This window comes from Fringilla coelebs, assembly GCF_963513975.1.
Source record: "Fringilla coelebs genome assembly, chromosome: 6".
Classification (NCBI taxonomy): Eukaryota; Metazoa; Chordata; class Aves; order Passeriformes; family Fringillidae; genus Fringilla; species Fringilla coelebs.
The window spans coordinates 46564082-46586115 of NC_140034.1; the positions used below are offsets into that span (position 1 = coordinate 46564082).

General features: G+C 42.8%; 1 protein-coding gene across 2 annotated transcripts in view; it reads left to right on the top strand.

The window, feature by feature from the left end:
• Nucleotides 1–22034, top strand: part of BRSK2 (BR serine/threonine kinase 2) — a gene marked incomplete at both ends in the record, with an annotated part of 301569 nt that overhangs the window by 273754 nt on the left and 5781 nt on the right. Inside the window, 5 exons of one of the 2 annotated variants that reach the window (XM_084208048.1) lie at nucleotides 508–556; nucleotides 5188–5311; nucleotides 7222–7402; nucleotides 8045–8134; nucleotides 16486–16533. In XM_084208048.1, the coding sequence (XP_084064174.1) occupies nucleotides 508–556; nucleotides 5188–5311; nucleotides 7222–7402; nucleotides 8045–8134; nucleotides 16486–16533 (492 nt within the window). The remainder of the gene's footprint in view (nucleotides 1–507; nucleotides 557–5187; nucleotides 5312–7221; nucleotides 7403–8044; nucleotides 8135–16485; nucleotides 16534–22034) is intronic. The other variant, XM_084208049.1, reaches the window with a different exon arrangement.

Genomic DNA, 22034 nt, shown 5'->3' on the forward strand with positions numbered 1-22034 from the left:
TGCCTTATCCTTGGATGTCAGCAGCAGCTATCCCAACACCCTGTGGTTTTCCAGGGTACTGGGATGTGATCCCATGGGGAAGAAGGATTACAGCCATGGTATAGTGAGATTTTGAGCTGTGATGGTCAGTGCCATTGTCACTGAGGTGGTCAGAGAACTGCAGAGAATTGCAGCAGGGACTGAGCTGTGCCCAGCTGGGCTGTGAGGCAATGGCAACTGAGTAGCATTGGCACAGTGTGTTTGGGTCTGGACCAGAAACCACTGAAGCCAGTGCAAGATTACCTAATGACCTAAGGGTAGAGTGAGCCTTGAAATGCAGCACTTGTTTAGATGCTGAGATCTAGAGACATATGACCAGGATTTAAATGTCAGAATTAGCCTGCAAAGGCGTGGGCAAATGCAAGCAAGTGCAGAATTGTTTCATTGGTGTACAAGCTGAAAATGGAAGGTGTACTGAATGATATTTATTTTCTCCCTCCCTCTCTTTGGCTGTCCATGCATGAGCAGTACCTACACCAGAAGAGATGTCTAATTTAACCCCAGAATCATCCCCAGAGTAAGTACTTTGCCTTTTTTCCCATCAAATACCAGTGTCGTTTCCTGGCCTGAATGTCATAAGCTGACATATTTCTGTTCTGGATCAGTATCTGTTGTAACCTGTTGTCCTGTGGGTGGGATGGAGATGTGAAATTATTCTTTTGATGAAGACCCTGCATAAAATCTATACCTCAGTAATGGCAGGGGGGTCAACAGATGATGAAACAGTCTCCTGGTAACCACCTCATTTTCTCACATTTGCTGGGTTTGTAACACGTTTCTTCTCTCTTCATTCATTGGTTGTCAAGTAGATCACTCTTTGAGACTGGAGAGGCTAATCAGTGGTTTATACTGGCACTAACTGTGCACCAAAAAGTCTTCCTTTTAGTACAGGAGAGTTTGCATCCTCAGGATAGAGTGCAGGAGGCTCTGCTAAGATGATTCAGAGGGATCTTTGACTGCCAGAGTAAACGCTGTGTTAATTCTAGGCAGCAGTTCTGGGACATGGAGAAGCTGTTTCATATTCACCAGGCTCATTCCTAAAAGTCAGTGTACATTTCAACCATTTCACTGCACAAATGTGCATCACTGCATGGCAGGTTTGGAAGTCCATGCCAGAGTGCTGCTCCAAACACTTCCTAATATGCAACAGATGCCAAATTATTCCTTTTTATTTTCACAGCTTGTGTTTGTGCACCCAATGCCCATAGACTTAGCCTGCCAACCAAGGCAATTTGGCCTCTTGTTAAGAGACTTGTATGAAATATTCATGAGTCTTGGATGGGAATTTTGAGCTGAAAGTTTTGTAAATGGTGACAATGGTATTGTCTTCACAACTTGCCCCAGACCTGGCTTTTGTCTGGTGTGAGATGGACGTTCTATGTGTATAGCTGCAGAATGAGGGATAATGACTTCAGGAGAGGGAGAAGTAGGGATTAGTAAAGGTATTCAGGAAGAAAAATGGAATATACTGTGTTTTCAACACTTTCAAGCATTTACTAATAGAGAGCATGAGAGAATTCCATAAAATTGGCACATCATTATCACAGAAATATACAATACTCTCATCTCACCTGTTTTTAAAGCCATTAAAACAGAAAACCTTTAGAATTAAATTTCTTCTCTTCCTTGCATCTATGTTGGTGGAAGTTTTGCTGTTAATTTATTGCCTTCCCTGCTTCCCACTCACTCTTTAAAAGCTGGTGGAGAGAAGTAGTGCTTGTCATTTGAGGCAGTTTGGATGCAAGTCAAAGCCTAAGGCCCTCTTTTCTTTTTCTGTATAATTGCCAAATTAATGAGTTCAATTGGGCTGCACCCTGCAGTAAACATAATAAAAGTCATAAAAAATAATGAACTAGATTATATTTTAATGATAGATGTCTGTTGCTCAGTGCCCACTTCCACATATCTTATTTTTTCCTATATTTTCTTCTTTTCTGTAAGAAATAAGATATTCTTGTCAAGAGCTGTATTGACTTCATGGGTTGAGTGATAAATACATGTCCTAGCTCTGTCTGGTGCAGCAATGCCTGCCATTCATTTAACAAACCTGATGATTAGGTAATACACTTTGACATGTCTGGGTAATGCTGTTCTTTCTCATGTGAAAAAGCCCTAGAAAATGTGTTAGGGATGACATTTAAAGAGACTTGGCTCCAGCTGCTTTAAACCTGCAAAGCTCCATTTGCTTGAGTAGAAATGCTGCTATTTATGCCAGGCAGGTAAACCTCTGGAGGTTACTGAGCCATGTGCTCAGAGACAGAGAGGGAACACAGAAGGCTACATGGTCAGACACTCCAAAAGTAGGAAAAGGAACATTATAGGAGTAGTTTGGTGTGAAGTAATTAAGTACCAGCCTCTGTATTCATGCTGCTTTTTTGCTTTTTCATCGAATGGACACCTGATTGGATTCCTTAGTGTAATCTACATACCCAGCCTCCCCCACATATCTCCTATCTCACTCCCCCTTTAAGAAGTTTCCATTGGTAAGAGAAGATTCTTAATTTTAAGTACATTTTGTTCTGCTTACAGCCTTATCTTGAGAGATGCTGGACCGTGTCATTTGGGGTGCTGAGGATTCATATACATTTTAACCCAATTTAGTAGCACTTAATGCCCTCTAAGAGGAGAAAGGGCTTTATTGTGTAATTTTACTCCAAAACTGTCCCTTCTTCTTAGTGGACCTATTCCCCAGCTATATGAGTACAGCTAGTTCTGCCAGTTTTGGGGAGGAAAGCCAGTGCATGTGTGCTGTGTCTTGATTCTGCTCATTACAGAAGCAGGAGAGGCCACTGGCATCTATTCTGTCTTATGTGACACCAGCAAAATTATTTTAGTGAATTCAAATGATTTACAAGCTGGAGCATAGCCCAGGCTAGCAGTGAATCTTCCAGACTTGCTATTACTGGTGATAACCTCACCAAGGAAAAGAGCCCAGATGGATTCTGGAGGCTCCAGACCATGTTGAACAGGAAAAAAACTCCCAATGCTCTGGGTCGTTGTTACCTGTGCTTGTTAAGAGACCTATAAATGAAGGGCCAGCAAAACCATTAATGAAAATACAAAAATGAAAATCCATATTTTAAGATGGCAGACCTGCAATTAAATAAGCACACTTTTCCAGGCCCATGCTTTCCCGTGGCCCCTGGAGTCCATCCGGCAGCCCTGGTTCAGATGATGATACATCCAAGCCTAGGACAGGCAGCCGTTTTAGATGGATAACCAGGTGCTAATTTACTAATGAGCACACACCCCTTACATGCAGGGAGCTATTGCCCCAGCTCTCCAGGGGCTTGCAGAGTTGTTGTGGTGTGTGAGAGACACATGAGCTAATTAGTATGTAATTTTCTTTCTCACTCTAACCCTGGCTCCTTAACGACCATTTAAATGAGAGGCCCTTTCTCTTTACTGCTCCCTATGCTAATCTCTGGCTCACTGGCTTATTTACAGCTGCCTATGAATATTTTAGGGAGTGACAGTTTTCCAGCCCACTTTAATTGAGTGGGGGGCACAGTTTTAACCAAATTGCAAGTGAATCTTTCTCTACTCTTATTTTTGGTTGCCTGCAGTAAATGAAGCAAATAATTATTTGCCCAGCTGAGCAGTCTTCCAGTTGTGGTCTTTCTGCTGTGTGCATTAAATGGGCAGTGGGCCCACAGCTGAACAATTCATGGAGCACTCCAGGATGGGGAATGAGTGCAAATTTCTGGACACTGCTGAGGTCAAGCTTTCTTCTTTATCCTGAAGGCCTTGACTTCAAATTAGTTTCTTAGTTTGCTCCTCTCTGCCTCTCAGTCTCTGTCCTTCCTCTGCCTCTGCCTCACTTTGCCTCAGAAAGTGAGGCTGCTAGCAGCCTGCTCCAGCTGTTTATTGCTCTGCTGGAAAACTGGTGTGTAGTAATCCCTTTTGCAGATGGCTCTCCTTGTCTGGGGAGATTGTCTTCTTCCACTGAGTCATGGATGTCCACCCTGTTGTTTACCATACTGCAGACTGGATTTGGTGTTATAAAGTATGCTGTAGAGGGGGAAAAAGGCAGCCTTGGTGGCAGGTATTTTAATTTCAGACATTTTTGTGCTGAATTCTTTCCTACTAGAATATGGCTGATTCAAGTGTGGTTTTCCCTGGGTTTAGTTTGGTCCAGCAAGTCTTTGGCTGTGTCTCACAGCTGACAGCCTCTTGTCTCCTCTCAAAACTACACCTGTCAGAGATGCTACATTCAGGTCTGGATAGTGTCTCTCATTAACATTCATGTCCCTGAATTCTTCCTTTTGCCTGTTTAACTTAAAAGCCAGTGTCATTGAAATAGTTAAACAATAAGCTAAATCAAACATTTGCTGATCATCGTGAAAAAACAGAGCAATTTCATTTTGTGATGAAACCACCATTTGATGCTGGAACAAACTGAGGAGCCGGACTGCTGTCAGTGGAAAGCCTGAACTGTGTCTTGCTTGGTGTTGTTATCTCCTTTCTTAATACTGAAAATTCATTCCTTTATAGGCTGGCCAGAGTTCACATGCTATATAGACACCCTGAATGGGACTAGGGAACAGGACAGTCTTTGTCCTGGCCTTGTGTAATTGGGCATTTCACTCGCTGGTAGGTCAGAGCTCCAGTGAAATCTACAGCTTGGTTCGAGAAGCAAGGTCTTGTGATTATACAGGACACCTTCAGAGAAGCATCTTTCCAAAGGAGTTGCAATTGGGTGGGAAGGAACCAGAGGAGTTGAAATTGGGTGGGAAGGAACTTAAATCTTTATATTGCCAGGATCTGCATGTTGTCACAAGAAATTGAGACATCCCTGGAGACAAACCAATGTGTCCCCTGATTTATATGTATGTTATATATGCAGTATTCACTGGTATGTTGGCTCAGTCAGAAGAGTTACCATTGCTCCTGATTTTTCATTGTTGGTGACACATGCTGCCAGACCTAGGCTGAGTGGTCTGCCATTTCATCGGCTTTCACCAAGTGAAATGTCCTTCTGGGTGTTCTCTGATGCTATTTCCCACTTATTAGTAGTAACACCATCACGTCTGGAGTGTCATCCAAACTTTTTCATGTGTTTTAAATATTTTTTTCTAGCTAGGGGCATGTATGAAATAAGAAATAGTGTTCCATGTTCTAAACATCTCTTTCTTTTCATCACATCAGGCTTGCCAAAAAATCCTGGTTCGGTAACTTCATCAACTTGGAGAAAGAAGAACAGATTTTTGTGGTCATTAAGGACAAACCATTAAGCTCCATTAAGGCTGATATAGTCCACGCTTTCCTCTCGGTGAGTCACCCCAGCTGCCTCTTGGAGGCATCCCTCACTGGTCATTCCAGGACTCCCTGTGCCAAATGTTACTGGGCAGGTGCTCTGCTCCTTCAAAAGCATCTTCTGTGGGTTTAATTTGCATGGCCTGCATTGGACTGTGAGTGAATTACTAACTGTAGATAATGCTCTCTAAGGTGAGAAAATATTTCAGCCTTCTTGGCAAGGCCTCCAGGTTGCCAGAGTTTGGAATGCCACGGCAGTGGAGCACACTGCTGGCACAGTATCAAGACAGTGATTTGCTGCTTTGTCAAATCAGCCTTACAGTCTCTGTCTGGGCAGCAGATTGGGTTTCCCTTTGTTGGGTATGCCCTCCACCACTTCAGCCAGACAAAAGGCCTGTCTTACGTCTGCACTTGTTACTTTAAATCCCCACTTCAGTGCTGTAGAAAGAAGGATCATTTCTTCTGGTGCCCAGAGTTTCAGTTGTTGCAGATGTGAAGAAAGCAGAGAGAAATTGTAGTTTTTTCCTATAGAAAGTCCTTGTTCTCATTATCTAGAGGTACCAGTGATGAAAAAGTCAGCACAGCAAAGGTAATTTGAGAGGTTTTTCAATTCAAGGTAGTCAACAGCATAATTAGACTTTTTCCAATAGACTTTAAAGAAGGAAACTTGATTTCTTATATAGTTTGTTATATTGATTTTTTTCCCACAAAATACTGAACTCCATTTTAGTCTTTGTGATTCTGCAATGAACTTCTTCAAAAAAAAAATAGCCGTAACCCTTGTTACTGTACAAGCCCACAAGGAGTAAGTGCATTCCAGTAGCAGGCATCAGACACTAGTGTCCATCCCAGGCTGGTTGTAAGCAGCCATGTTACTGTATCAGTTTCATGCATTTAGCTGTGCTTTTGGGTTTGTATTGTTGTGCAGCGTGTTCTACTGTCTCTACTGGTGATCCTGTGTGTACCCCACGTGTGGTTTGGCTGTGAGGTAGGGACTTGTGTGCAAAACCAGTGAATTGTCTCTTACAGCAACATCCAAACTTAAATGCATTGTCATAGCCTGCTAATTAACCCCTTAAAGTCAGCTTCTCAAAGAACTCATCTTCATTTTTCCTCCTTGAGATTAGAGACCAAGTTTACAAGTAATTTGTTTGAGGTTTTTTTAATCTGATCCTTTATGAAGCAATAAATAGAATATGAGTATGTTGTTCAATTTTGGAGGAAAGTGTGAAAGGTAACTGCTTGAAAATCAGGAAGTTATGAAATTCCACAGTGGGTCTGAATATACAGATGTTGCATGATGTCACAAAGCTTCTCAGAGTTCTTTTACATATTGATAGAAGTTTGGGTGAGTTATTTCCAGGTGTGCTTTCCCTGTGGATGTCCCAAGCACTTCAAGTGTCCTGATGTCTATCTGACATCACAGAATCACCAAGCAACTGAAGCTGGAATGGTCTTCAGGAGGTCTCCTGCTCAAAACAGGATCAGCTGTGAGATCAGAGCAGGCTACTTAGGTGGTTTTATATTCAGTTTTACATCCCACTGACTTTTCTGCCCACTGCCTTAATATCACCTTTTGCTCAGCAAAAGGCATTTCTCAAAACTGGTGGATGAGTAGGAAAAGAAAGACTAACTGTATCAAGTTGAGCAACATATGTCAGTTCATAAGTGCATTGGCTATTCCACCAATATTCAACCCTTCAATTTAGGTCAGTCCTGTAAGCAGCAGTGCCTTCTTCTGTGGTGCCCAGCAACCTGTGCTGTTACTGGTTTCACAAGAACACTGTGCATTAAAAATTCAAGACCAGAAGCAAATCTAACAAATTATATTCATTGTGGAAATGTGTGTTGTTATAAACAGAATTTTGCAGGTTTTTTTTCCCTTTAGCTCTGGTTCTACTATCTGCTTCTACCAACCTCTTTCAGATCCCAAGTCTCAGTCACAGTGTCATCTCACAGACAAGTTTCCGTGCAGAATATAAGTCCACAGGAGGTCCTGCTGTCTTCCAGAAGCCAGTGAAGTTCCAGGTGGACATAACATACACAGAAGGGGGAGAGGCACAAAAGGAGAACGGGATCTACTCTGTCACTTTCACACTCTTATCAGGTAACCATGGCAAAGCTCTAAAATGGGTGCCAGCTGGCTTGGTCCTTGCTGATAATAGAGGCCGGCAAATTGCTCTGCCAGCAGAAAAAATATAATTGTTTTAACCTCAGGAAAATTCAGTCAGGGGCAAGGAGGACATCAGGAACAAAAATGGTGTTGGTAGGGATAGAAATGCAGGGAGGGAAGGAGATTCCCAAAGAAGTGAAGTTGGCACTGCCATGGTTAGTGCAAAAATGGCTGTTCTGTGCAACAGTTTTGGTGTAACTCATGGTACTGGCCCCCTGATTCATTCAAAAGCCCCAGAGTCTCAGCTAAGCACTGTGGGGCCATAGTGTCTTCCTTCTGACTGAAACATGCACTCACCCTTTTCTTCTGGGTGGCCACATGTCCCCCACAGGGGTTGCCACAAGGAAACATACCCCCTCACCTTTTCTGTCTTTACAAAAGGAGCCCCAAAGCCATTCCTCTTCCTGTTGAGCCCAGCACAGCACAGTCCCTTTGCCTGAAGGACAGACACACAGTCAGGACACTTCTGGGGACAAGACTGAAGGGAAGATGCTTGTGATCCTTCCCCTGCAGCCTTGTGTGTGGGCTTGGCTCCCATTGCTCTCACAGCCACCTGTGCCTCTTTTCTCCTCGCAGGTCCAAGCCGTCGCTTTAAGAGGGTAGTAGAAACCATTCAGGCACAGTTGTTAAGCACACATGACCAGCCTTCAGTGCAGCAGTTATCAGGTAAGTGGCTTCTACTGTCCAGCACCTTCAGCAGGGACAGGAAGGTGAAATGCCTCTCATAGCAGGAGGCTGAGGGAGGCCGTCCCTCTGATCACAGCAAAAAACGAGCTCCATTCAGACAGAGCAGCAACTCCCTGCTCCCACCCTACTCCTCCGTTTCTCATTCCCTCTCCAGTGCTCCCGGTGCATTCCCCAGTTGAACAGCTTCTGCCCTCTGCCCGCCCAAAGAGCCATTTGCCCACTTCTCCATCAAAAGCTGCATCATCAACAGATCTTCCAGATTTTCTCCAGTTCCAGAATCTCCCAAAGTAGGGACATGCTCTAGAGGATACTTGATTTTCAAACCCTTCAGCATACTTTAGAAACCCCCAACTTCAGTGGGTCCCCGAAGAAACTGGAGAGCTACTTTTAACTTAGCCATTAACATGTGGTCAGAAGGTGGCTAATAGTTTCCAGCAGTGTGATCCAATTCTCAATACTGTGGTAGCACAAATTATGTACTAAGGTTCTGCAGAAGCTATATTTTATCTATTTGAAAAGTAAATTTCAATTCCTCATGGTGGTAGAGAAAGCCTTACATGTGTGACCCTGTGCAATGACATCAATCTGGATGTGCAGGCAGCCTGAATTGATAATACTGAAATTGGCCTCATCCCATCATTATGTAGCAGGTGTTCACTCTGAACACTGAAGTGCTTGTACACACACACACAAAATCTTTTTGGTAACTCTTCTATCCTCTAAAAGAACAGAACAAAGAAGAAGGTGAAAATTGAAAACTTCAGGCAGATAAGCTATTGGGAATACATCAAGGAAGGAAAAGTAGGGAAAAGCAGAAAGAATGTGCAAATACTGGAGATAAATAGGAGCAAGGTGGAGAGCAGAGGCTGCAGCAGAAGACAGTGAGGCAGAAGGAGTGGGTGATGAAAAGGAAGTAAGTAAATACTATGCTGTAGAGCCAAATTCTGTTATTGACCCTTGTGTGAACAAGCCAAGACAAAAGTGGGGGAGTTAAGTTGGCATTGCATCCTCCAATTAAGTCCCAGATGTCCTCAGCTCGTTGCACATATGGGTTACATCCTTCTGGTCTAACTGTGGTTTTAGCATCCAAAGATAAATTAACTGCATCTAGAAGTGTGTATGCCTAGTACCTGACACAGAAATATGCTCAGTTCAGTGTCCTCTTTGCTTTTGGCCTCCAGCACTGCCTGATCCTTCTGCATGCTGGAATACAATGGTGCCCAGCACATGGGTTATTCTGTTCAGAAGCGGGGAAAACAAAGACACTATAACTATGGTTGATTCAGGTTTTTGCAATCTGGACTTTTGAAATTAAATCAAACTCAGGGAAGCAGCTAGAATTTTCTGCTAGCCCTTCCTTCTGGGAAATGCTAGGGCTGAGTGGGAGTGAGGAGATTGAGATAGGAAAGCATCCTTTAAATGTATTTCATGTTACTCCTGATGCATGGATAACATTCAAGTATTCCTTGTTTCTTCAGGAATGAGGTGTACCCCTACTTTCCTGTGAGGAAAAAATGGTTTATAAAGTAAATAACTTGATGATCTCTCTTAACTTCTTCACCCTAATATGTGCTAGCTACTGAGGCTCTATAGAAAAACTTGAGCCCTCTTGCACACTTGCATGTGAAGCAGGATATCTCCCTAAGAAAGCCATATTATAGCAGGAATAAAAACCATTCATCTGACCAAGACTCAGGGAAATGTTATGGGCATACTCTGCTATGAGAAATATATCTGACTTACAGTTTTGCTCTGGTTCTGGAATGGAAAAATCATATTATTTCTACTGCCTGAAGCTACATGAGAGCATATTGTTCTAGCAGGGAAAACCCAGCCTGACCTCTGTGCCAGACTGGAACAGATAACTTCACATGGAGCAAAACCAAAAGTAATGGTCTCTTGAAATTTAAAAATGATAATTGCCTTAGCTGGGGACTTACCCAGGCAAGACAGCTCATGAGACAGGGTGCCAAACTGTTCTGTATCACACCACCTAACCTGATCAGGAGTATGCAAGCCTCCTGAAAATTTTAGGTTTGAGCAGCATACAAGAAAGAGAGAAAAGGAAGGGAAGGGAAATAAAGGGATTGTTACCAAAAAAGGGACAACCTTTGCATCAAAGTAGGGTGACCCAGTAGTTCACATCCCCAGCCAAGTGAGAGCAAGGGGAAGTAAAAGGATAAAGGACAGAAAAGTTCACATTCAGCACCTTGCTTAGCTGGGTGTCTGGTTGGAAATGTGTGCAAAATCTTCCTAGAAATTGTCATGGAATTAATCAGCATTTCTCACTAGAAACAAAGCAAAGTCTTCTCTGTTTCTCTTCTCCTCCTATACTGCCAGCTCTGTACACCACATAGGGATTGTGGTGGTTGGGCCCTGTAGGGATTGTGGTGGTTGGGCCCTGTTCAGGTTCATGGTTTGAGGACCCTCTGTAGGCAGTCTACTGCTGCAACAGGTTAAGCTCACCTTCACTTAGACTCTCTTCCTCCATGGCTCTGAGCATGGGACTGTCCCCTGACCAGCAGCATTGTTTCAGCACTGGAGCTTTTCCTAGCTCCTTGTGCACAGACACATCCTATGTGTCTAGTCTCTCCTGCCTTACAGAGTTCTGATGCTGTTACAGGTAGGATGATGAAAACAATCTGTGAAAGGTGTATGCATGTAAAGGGAGAGCTGCAGAAGGGGAAGATTTAATGATTTCAGTGTAAAGCAGAACAGCAAGGCCTGACGAACATGTGGCAGTGAGAGTCATTCTCTCTGCTGCCCCTCTGATCTGCTGTGCAGCATCCCAGCCCCCTGAGCCGGCCTGCCTGGGTTTCAGAATGCATTTTTCTCTTTTTCATTCCTCCAGCTGACAATAGTGTTCGTAGATGTCATGTTGCCCATGCATCTCTGTGTGTGTGTAAGCCTGTTATGTACCTGATTTAGGCAGATGTGTTTCTGTGTCACACTTGAGCACCTTATAATATCCCTTCCTCCATATATCCCCCTCATTCACTTCCATTTTTCCTTTCTAAGACTGGCTGTGCGTATTTCTTCTGGCATACTCTGAAGCAGGAAAATAGACCCCCTCCCTTCCTTTAAGGAAAGTGTAAATAAATTAAATCCATTCCATAAGTTAATGTAATGTTTCTAAAATCCACTGTCTCGATGGACAAATTGAGTGCAACATACCAGCTTTGTATCCTAAAGTTTCAGGAGCTCTGTGCCGTACCTGCTGAGACAATACCAGGTCTGTGACTCACAACTTGCATAGAACAAGTAAATAGGGATTGATTGTTCATTTTTTCTTCCTGATGAAAGAAACTAGAGGCCAGCATAAGACAGTGGAAGCCAAGTACCAAGAAAGCCATTGGAAAATGTGTCTTTGTGTAATCTAGGACTGGTGGAACTCCTCACTGAAACAGGTTCTGAATGTAAGGGGCTTACAGATGCTCATCTTCCCTGAGTACTTCTTACTCACAGGGAGGTTGGATAACTCCCTGCAGAGAAATCTTTATGGGATTGCTAAACAGAGAAACTACAGCAGGTTCAGGAAATCTCCAACCTGACAGTGGTGAGTGAGGCAGTGGTAGGAGAAGTGTTCTGTATGCTTGGCCTGTTCTTGCACTCCTGGGTGTCTGTGGAGCTGCTGAGGGAGAGAGAGCACCAGATCACAGAATAATCTGAGCTGAAAGGGACCCACAAGGATTGGCAAGTCTGACTCTCAGATGGTTTTGGCCTTTGATCTGAACCAGAATAGTTGTCCATGTGTGCTTGTTACTGCTATCACAAAAGCCATTACGCTCAGTGAGACCATGAAAGAGCCCCTTTGGGATGGAGAGAGAGTCTCACTGTCTGTGAGAGCAGTCAGCCTTGTCTCTTGTCCATGAATGGCTCCATCCAGGGCCCTTATACTCAGAATCTCTACTTAGGTAATCCCTGGGCAGACTGCCCTTTGCTGGGATAAAAAGATGTCTCTCCATGGAGCACGATATCTGAGATTTGTTCCTTTGTTTCAGCCCAGCACTCTTTCCATTAAATCATGATCTGTTTTTCTCTGATGCCTTTGAATGAAAGAGTAATAGTAGCAGCTGGTGAATAGGGGCATGCAAAAGCCATCTGTGATCATTCATAGGGTAGCAGTTTTTATTTCCCTAATATTTTCTTACTTCTCTGATCTTTGGTTTTAAGTGTGGGATGCTACATATTCGAATTTTTTCCCATTTTCCCATGTACTGGACCATCAGCAATACTGAAATAACCTTTAAAACTTCTTTTAAAAGGTCTTCTATTTCCTTATTATATTTATTTGCTTCATATTGGATTTTAACTATTGACATCTCTAAGTTCAGAGAATCTCACTGTTGCTGCTGGAAGTGCCTTTCATCAACATAAACAAGTGTTTAGAGACGATATCCATCTTCAAAACAGGGCAGTGCAAATTCTTGCTAGAGCACTGCTCTGTGAGTTCCAGGTATTTTATGGCTCATAAGAGCTGCCGGCTGGCAAATTGCCACCAAAAAAAACAAAAGTAAGAAACCTACAGTTTGCAAATGTGTAAAGGATTTTATCAAGATGGGAAAGGGAGTAAGAAGCAAATGAAGTGCTTTGCAGGGTAAACTTCCAGCTGCAGACTCAAAAAAAAAAAAGTCTCTGCAAGTGCCAGTTTGGAATTGGATTTCATGTTAGCTTTTTCTGGGGTTCATTCAGGTCCCAAGTTTCCTGCAATCTTCTGTGACCTTTTATGTCTTACATTCTTGTAGTGTCTAGGGTAATTACTTCATCTTGCTGTCATAGTTCCACCTACAAAAAGTGCCCTGCAATGCCTGGTTGGATTGGCAGAACACTGTGTTTTTGCTAAATAGCTTTAGTATTATTACTGAACAACCTTCATTAAAATTAACTGAAATAGTTACTGGTAGTCCAGAAATAAAGCATGTAGAAAAAAGTCCAAGCTCTCCAGAGTTTTGATAGGAAAACAGAATTTCAAATAAGCACAAAACCACTGGGGAAATTCAATCTGCATGATAACTGCCTTGAACCAGAGGAGCTGGTGGCTCCCTTGACATCATCTCCCTCAGTGGAAGTGTTTACTGGGGACTATGAGCATCTGGCAGGGGCTGCTCAATGCTTTCTGGGATCCAGCCCTGGATTTGGAGATCTCACAGGAGCAGCTGTTTGGGTGAGATTTCCTGGGCTGGGATGGGTCTCAGAGATATCAGAGGCATCACAAACCAGGCAGCTTCCTTGTGATATCTATGTAGGATAGATATTAAAGAATAAAGAAAATTGGGAAAGAAAAATGAGCAGAGCACTAATAGTTTTTAATGGATTCAGAGGTTGTTTAGGCTTTTGAAGGGAAGCCTTATTTCAACCAAAGCATTTGCCATCTGTCATTGAACTGAACTAGGTGTCACTTATGAAAGAGTCTTGGTCAAATCCAAAGTGTGAGTGACTTCCAGCAATTCCTATAAAATAAGGAATTGCCTTATCATCAGAAGGATTGAGAGCTGACACTGCCACTATGTTTTAATTAAAAAAATAAACAGGACACATTAAAAATGCAGTTACATGACCCATCAGTGCTTCTCAGACAGTTAAAAGCCTTTAGACCCTGGCTTTATTCTCTTCTCATAACACTTGGATCCCACAGTCACTAGTTTATGGATTACTATCCATGAGGAGAAGCTGACTGGCTAGAATCTTAAGACTTCCAATTAGAATAAAAATTCTGCTTTAGAATGATGGAATACTTTATCACATAGAGTATTTACTAAAGCAGATGTTATAATAGGATGGAAATGAAAGAAGTATTAAAGTAATTATTCTAAAAGAGAAGCTGAAGACACATTAACACTGTGTCTTCCAAATGATGCAGTATGAGCTCTGGCTCTGCCTTAGGAATTGGGGTAAAACAATCTGATCAGTGTTGGAAAGACACTACAAATAAAAATAAATTCCTGTGCAGTTCCTGGGACTCACCCTGACAATATGGAGAATTCAAAGCATAGTTGTGCATAAAAGTTTTGAGATAGACAAATTTGAAGTTTATTAGTGTTAGTTTTATTTTTTCCATGGTCTCATATTTCAGAAAATTTTTCTTATCCATCAAAAGTAATTTTTTAACATGCAAAATTACTTTTTTTTTGGGAACCAAATGGGGTCCAGAGCCCAAGATATTCAGCTGTCAAAAAGCCTCTGTTACAATCCCTTTTTTGTGTGTTGGCCTGTCAGCTTGTATTCTAATCACACACCTACTGTGTGTAGACCTGTGACACAACTGGCTTTAAGTACCAAAGAGCTGTGCTGACTGCAAATGACTTGGGGGAAAAGGCAGTGTTAACTTAAGGAGACATGATTATTTTTTAATTTGTTAAAATGGAGAATGAAACAGAAATACCAATTTCAGGAGGATCTTAGTAACCAGACACAATGTTTACCTGCTCTGACATTATCCAAATACAACTTTTTTGGTTCCAGATTTCTGGTTACTGTGTGACCAGTCAGTCTGGATACACTTGAGGGGAAATTTCCAGGTGTTGGAGGTGTGAGTCAGAAGCAGTCTTCTGGTCATATTTGAGGTTTTCTTTGTTCTTATGTGTTCTTTCAAAGCTAAGTTCTGCTAATGCTTGTGCGAATGCTCTGGGGTCTACCACTGGAGGTCTGCATCACTCTGCATTACAGCAAAGGGCAGGTGACTCTGAGGGGGCTGGACAGGAGCCCCCAAAAGGCACGAGACAACAAAGTTCTCCAAGTTAGTACAAAGAAAAAGATACAGACCCATGAGTGTTAGTTCTAGTCATTGACTCAATCAGCAGCTGTAGGCGCTTCTCAAACCTGCTAGGCATTTTCAGGGAGAAATGTATTGAAATTGTATTGTACATTAAATTCTTTGCCTGCCAGATCAGGGAAAGAATTTCAAAGGCAGGTAAACTCCTGGCCTGTCTGACACCTCTGTTGTTCTATATCTTGAATGTTCTCTTCTCCTTCACCTCCATCCTTCTGCCCCTTTCTCTCAGTCTTGTGCCTTTCTGAGAGAAGTTCCATGGGTATCATCTCCCGCTGACCTCTGCCAGCCCACCTTTAGCCATGGGGATGGAGAGCACGTGACCCCTGCTTAGATGCTTTGACCAGTGTCACTGGACCAAGCAGCTGCCCTCTCTACTCCCTGCTTTCCCAGATGATCTATGCAGCACAAGGCTGGCTGCATCAGAAGAGATGCATATCCATGCTCATCTAGCATGAGTTCAGCTCACCCAAGCATTTTCCTCCGCTAATGAAATTACTTTTCTCAATATTTAAGGGGAGGAATGCTGAGGAATGATCTTCCCCTCTGTCCTGCAGACTTTATAGCAGACAGGGAGTTGTTAGAGCTTCCTGGCAATTAGGGATTTTCAGCATATGTGTGCATTTTTCCAAGAAGCCTATTTCTTGAATGCACAAGTGTTCATCAAGAGCCCAGGCAAGGGGAGATTTGAGTGCTTTAACTGGTAGCCACCTGCGCAGCAGTGAGTACTCTGCATTGCCCAGGAACACATTTATTTAGATCCCAAATGCAAGGGAATCCTGGCTGACAGCAGCAGATCTGGCTTGCCAGCAGGTTCCACATGGAAGAGTCCAGCTGGGCTGGGCCTTTCTGTTTTAAAGCTGACATGTGGAGCTCCTTCTGCTTGTTGCACCTGAGTAAGAAGCACCCAGAGTCTGTGGCAATGGGAGCTATACACAAAGTGGACAGTAATGTCTTAGGGCCAGATTCTGCCACCCTTTCCAGAAGTGCTTCTATTGCCTGTGAATACTGACCTTGAAAGCAAGAGCAGTAAGAGATTACACTTGAATGAGAGAGTTAGATTGAAACTTTGACATTATCCTTTGGGGTTTAAAAGATGATTTTGAGCTGTACAAGTAGCCTCACTCCATGTCCAACAGCACAGGGCTAGATTTCTTCCTTCTCTCCCAGTTTTTGGTGTAGATATATGAGCTGGCTGAGTGTTTCCTGGCTGTTGGAGGCTAATTTGCAAGGCTAGCCAGGTGAAACGCTGTATTCAAGGCTTATAATTTGCCCATGTGGTGGCAGAGTATTTCCCACATCTCATAAATACCTCCAGCTACGATAAAGGGGTGAGTGGAGGTAGCAGTACTGAAGCAGCTCCACTCTCAGTCACAGAGCCAAGTTTGCACTGGCATAGAGTTGGTGGCAGAATTTGGCCTGGGTTGTGTAAACAACAAGACGTGTATATGTTTCCTGCTTCAGGTAATAATGTGCTAAGTTACTACTTTATGCACAGAGGTATGGAAACCTTTTTTTGTGTTTTTCCCTCCCTCCCTCCTCTTTCCGTTCTATGATCCAGACACCACTAACTGTATGGAGTTGATGACTGGCAGACTTTCCAAATGTGGTAAGAACTTCCTTCCCTTCTGCCTTTTCACCTTCCCCAGCCCCTGCTGAGCAACATAACAATGCGCCGTCCTGTCCTGTTGCACCTCCTGCCCTTCCCTGTCCCTGCTCCCCCACGCTCTTTTCGAGACTCCCCACCCCGTAATAACCCTCTATGTCTTTCACTCACCTGGAGGACACAAGCACATATCCCTGTTTCTGTTCCTCCCCATCCATGCACAGATGCACAGGCTCCACCACAGCTTTCCCCTTCATGGCACAAATGTGTGGTGTTACACTTGAGATACCCTCTCTCACTGTAACCCAGGCCAGTAATTTTCTTTTTCTTTCCTGATTTTTGTTTCCTCTTTTCTTTACTTGCTGCTGTTGATTCATGATTCTTCAGTCCCTTTTCTGCAGTGAAGCTGAATGCTGCCCTGCTAGCTGCTGTCTCCCTTGGTTTCCTGCTATTTGTTGAGACAGGAATGCTGTGCTGTTTAACTCCATTTTGCATCCACCCCCTTCTTCCCCAGATGTCCTTGGGGTGTGACACTTTTAAATTCTCCATAACACCATAAGACACACACCAAATTATGTGAGACACTTGACTAGAGTAAACTGTCATAGTTCCACTCTGGACTTGGGGAAGGATGTTGTGTCTCTAACAGAAGGAGTAGTGAACCTACTGAAGATTTGGAATTTTGCTAGGAATAGGAAAAAAAAGTTTCCTGCAAAACTTTCAGCTCAGTTTGCTTGGGCTTATGTGAATTTTGGTTAACTTGTCCCTAGCCTTCCCTCCCCTCCATGCGCACATGGACCGTATTCTTTCTTTCATTACTTGTGCCTCTACTCACTGGTCCAAATACAACAGTGGAAATGCCCAAATACTAAAAGAGATGTTTTTGTCTTACTATTCATATCTTGTACAGAAAGATTCTGTATGATTCTGTTGTCTTTAGATTTCCATCCTGGTATCTAGGTTGAGTTCAGATATCTCTGTGAAAGGGAGGACAAGATGTTAGGGAAGTGTTCACTGAGCTGGTGCTGCTCTCCAGCTGGACCTGTAGCTGCCACACTATCTCTTTATTAACTGAAGAAAATTGTTCTGGAGTTGTTCTGGAGTCTGTAACCATAAAGGGAAGTTGTCATGGTGGAGATAATATTAGGTTTATGCATGTGTGACTGAGGCAGAATTTGGCCTGTGTTTCAGGCAATCTCTTTCCCTTAAGTTGCAGCTTTGCTGGTGGGAGTTTTTCCTTTGCTCTGATAGGAGTTCATTTGATTTTTTAGGTGACTTTTCAGATCTTACAAAGACTCATTTCAGACCCTTAGCTTCTTGAAGTCATCAGACAGCAAATTCCTCTTCTTCCTCAAGACTTCTTTTCTTGCCTGGAATCTGGCATTCACATCATACAAAAATACTGAAATGCTGATTCTGCTGATTGCTTGCAAGTTAATTGAGCTATAGAGATAACCAGGCAGCACCCTGCATTCTCTTGACAGAGAGATCATTGCTCACTCACAGTTCATGCAGGCCCTCCAGCTGTCACTGTGTCAGCAGCCATCCAACAAGGGACACAGAGGACAAGGTGAAGGCCAGCAGGGAGACTGTTTTGTGGTAGCTATAGCACAGAGAGAGAGAGGAGACAGGATGGCCTATAAGAGTTTAATGGAGCTGCTCCCTTTAAATCACATTCCTGTTGGTGAGCTCACAAACAGTGTAACCAGTGGTGACTGCACCATGCTGAATTCCACTCTCCTGTATGAGTGAGGAGCTGGAGCTTTCTTCTGCTGGAGCTCACCCATGGTTTAGACAGGGGACTGAAAGGCAGGGATGTGAGCATTTAGCCTATTTTTGGCAAACCGTTCTCTGTGGTTCTGAAGATGAGAACCCCCCCATGACACAATGTTCACCTAGTAATAACGAATAGTGTAGAAAAACTTTATTCTCTGAGGGTTTTGACCTCCTTGTTGTTCCCTGTTCTGACACTGAGCACAAGAGGTCATTCTTGCCAAAAGAGTTAGCACAGTAGCAAGAGGAGCTAATCAGGTTCTTTAGCTTGGCTCAGCCATGTGAAAGCTCTGGTGGGAATGAGGAACATGTTTTCACCCACTATAAACCACTGAATGCTGTAATTAACCACAAGGCAAATTTGTTTAGTCCTTTAAATGTTATCTCATCTTCTGCTAGCAGTGGTCATCAGTCTGAGAAGTGTTTTTGCATCCAGTCACTGGCATTGAGAAACAAGTTAATGTTGAACAGCCGAGGTTTGTCATAGGAGCTGCCAATATCCAAATGACACAACTGCTGCTGTGTCAACCCTACCTGTGCAAACTACAAAACTGCTGCCAACCTGTAGTATTTCACAATAGAAGAAAAGGATGTGGCTCATAATAAATTGAAATGCATGCTGGGGTGAAATATTTTATTTTATGTTTCCACCCATCTTGGCAGGGGAATGGGCATTGCTGTTGTCAGAACGACTAAATTGGTTTCCATGAAGTCTGTTTATAAGGTTAAATTTACCTTGTGAAAATTAAAATATTTACATATAAAATGCAGCTGTAACCTCAAAAACATCTACAGGAGTGATACTTTAGCTGATCTATTCCTGTGTGTATTCTCAGCCAAATCAGTTTAGTGACAAATAAGCTTTACCACTTTATGTGCTGTTGTTAAGCCTTATAAAATCAACACAGCTGTAAAAGGACAAGCTGGATTCTGTTTCTTTTGAAGCAGGATTGAGAGAACTGTTTATTACCATCTAATCTGGTATTTATGTCTATCTCACTGAAGGATAGGTTGTATAATTAAGGTTCTAATAGGTTCTGCAGAGCCTTTACATTAAAAATTAAAATCAAGATAATACATAAACTGAAAAGCCCTCTAGCTCCAATCACAAAGCTGGGAATTAGAAAGCAAATATCATTCATTGTGTACTGGACACATTGGATCTGGAGCCATTGGTGCACAGCACACAGAAGCCCATGGTGCCATTTCTATAGTCCTTGGTCAGGAAAGAGTATCTCTTCACAAATTTTAGTGACTCCAGGTCTTTCATGTAGTGAGCTGAGAATTTCTTTGGGTGATTGGTTTCATGGTAGGGCTGGTATGTAGCCTTTGATAGCTCCCCTTCCCAGCCATTCCCAGTTTTTTGGAGTCCTTGGTAAGTATGTTTTGCCAAGGTGCTGGCTGCTGAGGGAAGCTCTGAAAAGCCTGCCTTATTCTCCACTTTTGCTTCTGAGATTAACCCAGGAAGACTGTAAGCTTCACAGTCTTCACACTGCCACTATCTGAGGATGAATTTTACGTGTAAGTAAAATTTGCTTGTTATTCTCCCTCTCTGATGATTCTCAGTGAAGTCTTCAGTTACATCGGTGGCACTTTCATGGAAGGAGGGTGATAATAAGAGGAGGAGATGGTTAGTTTGGATAACTGGTGCAGCTCCAGTCAGAACATGCTGTCATGTTAGGCACTGCACAATTCTACATTCCTGAAAAATCTTGGACCATAACCCTGTGCAGGATGGAAAGAAGGCCTTGTATTTACTTTTAAACATTTAACTTGTATTGCTGCTTACAAGTGAAAACCTGGATTCCTGGCACCAGAGTTAAACGAGAAGCTTTTTGGTTCCTTGTGGGTACTAGTGCCTATCACCAAAATGATCTCATCAAACCAGAAGCACAGCACATCCACTTGCCTTTCGCATCTCACCAATGCATCTCTGTCAGATCTTTTTCTTCCAGTGTTTAGGACTTGACATTTTTCCTATTCAGAGCTGCATGATCTTGCTGTCCATGGCTAGGTGTCCTCGGCACACAGAGAACCACACTGCAGTAAAGGCTTCTCTTTGTAGCTCCCAGCAATCACAGTTTGATTCATACAGACACAAGCCCATGCCAGTAGTATTCCAATCTGCTTGAGAAGTTAGGAAACATTTTGTAGTTTCAAACTGGTTACATCACCTTTGGGTTGCAATTGCAGCCTGTATCTTTGTGAGTGCTCATTTAGAGTCTGTTCTTGTGTTAGTAACAGCAGCAAACACCTGGACTTGGTGCTCTTGGAAGTGATCCTGACCCATATTGGCATTAATTAGAGTAATCCCACTTCTAAAAGTAGCTGTTTGATGGAAGAGGAGGTTGGTGATTTGCAGCCAAAAAGTTGCAACTGTTGGCAGAAATATTGGTGTCAAAACCTGCAGAAAAAAGCACACACTGCCCTCCCAGCTGAAAGAGTTTGTTAGCACTGCCACACCGTGAGATGGTCAGAACAAGGGGGTTTTATTAACATTCCTGAAAAATATGCTGGCTCCTGGTTTTACTGGGCATGGCTGACTCTCCAGTTCAAAATGTGACCCAGCTGAGAGACCAAAGGAAGAAGATCCACCTGAGAGATAACATATTCATTCAAAATGGGTAGTTGACAACAAGTAAGATAAGTCAGTGGTTCTAAAGAGTTCAAGCCAGGTTTACCAGTTATCTCTGCCCATTCTGCCAGTATCCTTTGCTGTCCAAAGGAATGGCTGACATTCTGTAGTTGTATGTCTTCAGTCTAGTGTTGTGCTGGGGAGAGATTTATTTTCCAATTCATGCCTCATGTTTTTGCGCTGTAGAAAAAAGGCAACTTGGCACTAAAAGTTTATCCAGATGTATTGAACTATTTGATTCATGTCAGATCCTATTTTGACAGCTGTGGTTAGATTTTTACTATGCAGTACAAGATCTTTTTCTCTGTAATAATATCTAGTACTGAAAACACAGATATCTCACTCTTAATTAAGACCACAGTGCTTTATTTATGATAGCTAGTGTTCCAGGAAGCTACATGGAAATGCTTGCTGGACTAAGCTAAGTTTGAGGTGGCATTCCCAGAAGATTAAATCATCTTTTGAAGTGATTTATTCAGTGGAAATGAGGAAGCAACATTTCACCAGCATGCATAGGTCATCTATCTCCTTAGGAACAGGTTGAAGAATTTGAAACCCATAACATAATATGTGAGCATCCATCTGGCAGGAAAGATCAAAATTGTATTATTAAGTGCCAATACATTTCTGACATTTTAACAGGCAGAAAAGATAGGACTAAAGCTGCAGAAATCTCTAAGAGAATGGGTAGCAACAATACTGTCATTTGCTGTGGCTTTATCAGTGTGGGTCATCAGTTCCCCCTCTCAGCACACACTTGTGCAGGCAGATCTGTGTAAAAGGACAGGCAGATACAAAAAATTTGTGGGCTTAGACCTTTACCAGCCAATTTGCCAGAAGAGCCTGACTCCATAATAGAATCTGGCATCTCTTCATCCCACCGCTATCCTTGCCTGCTCTTTCAGTGCCACCAGCTGTCCAAATGAATGTATGATTCCCTCCTCTCCACCATCATGTCTCCTTTTTGAATGTTACGTGGTGGTGCTGGATTGGCCAGAGCTTTTCATCAGTAACAGACAGTTTGGTTTCTGATTCCTTACTCGTGCCTTAGCTCTGCAGGAGGCAGCAGCAAGGAAATGGGCCTCATCCTTTTGGG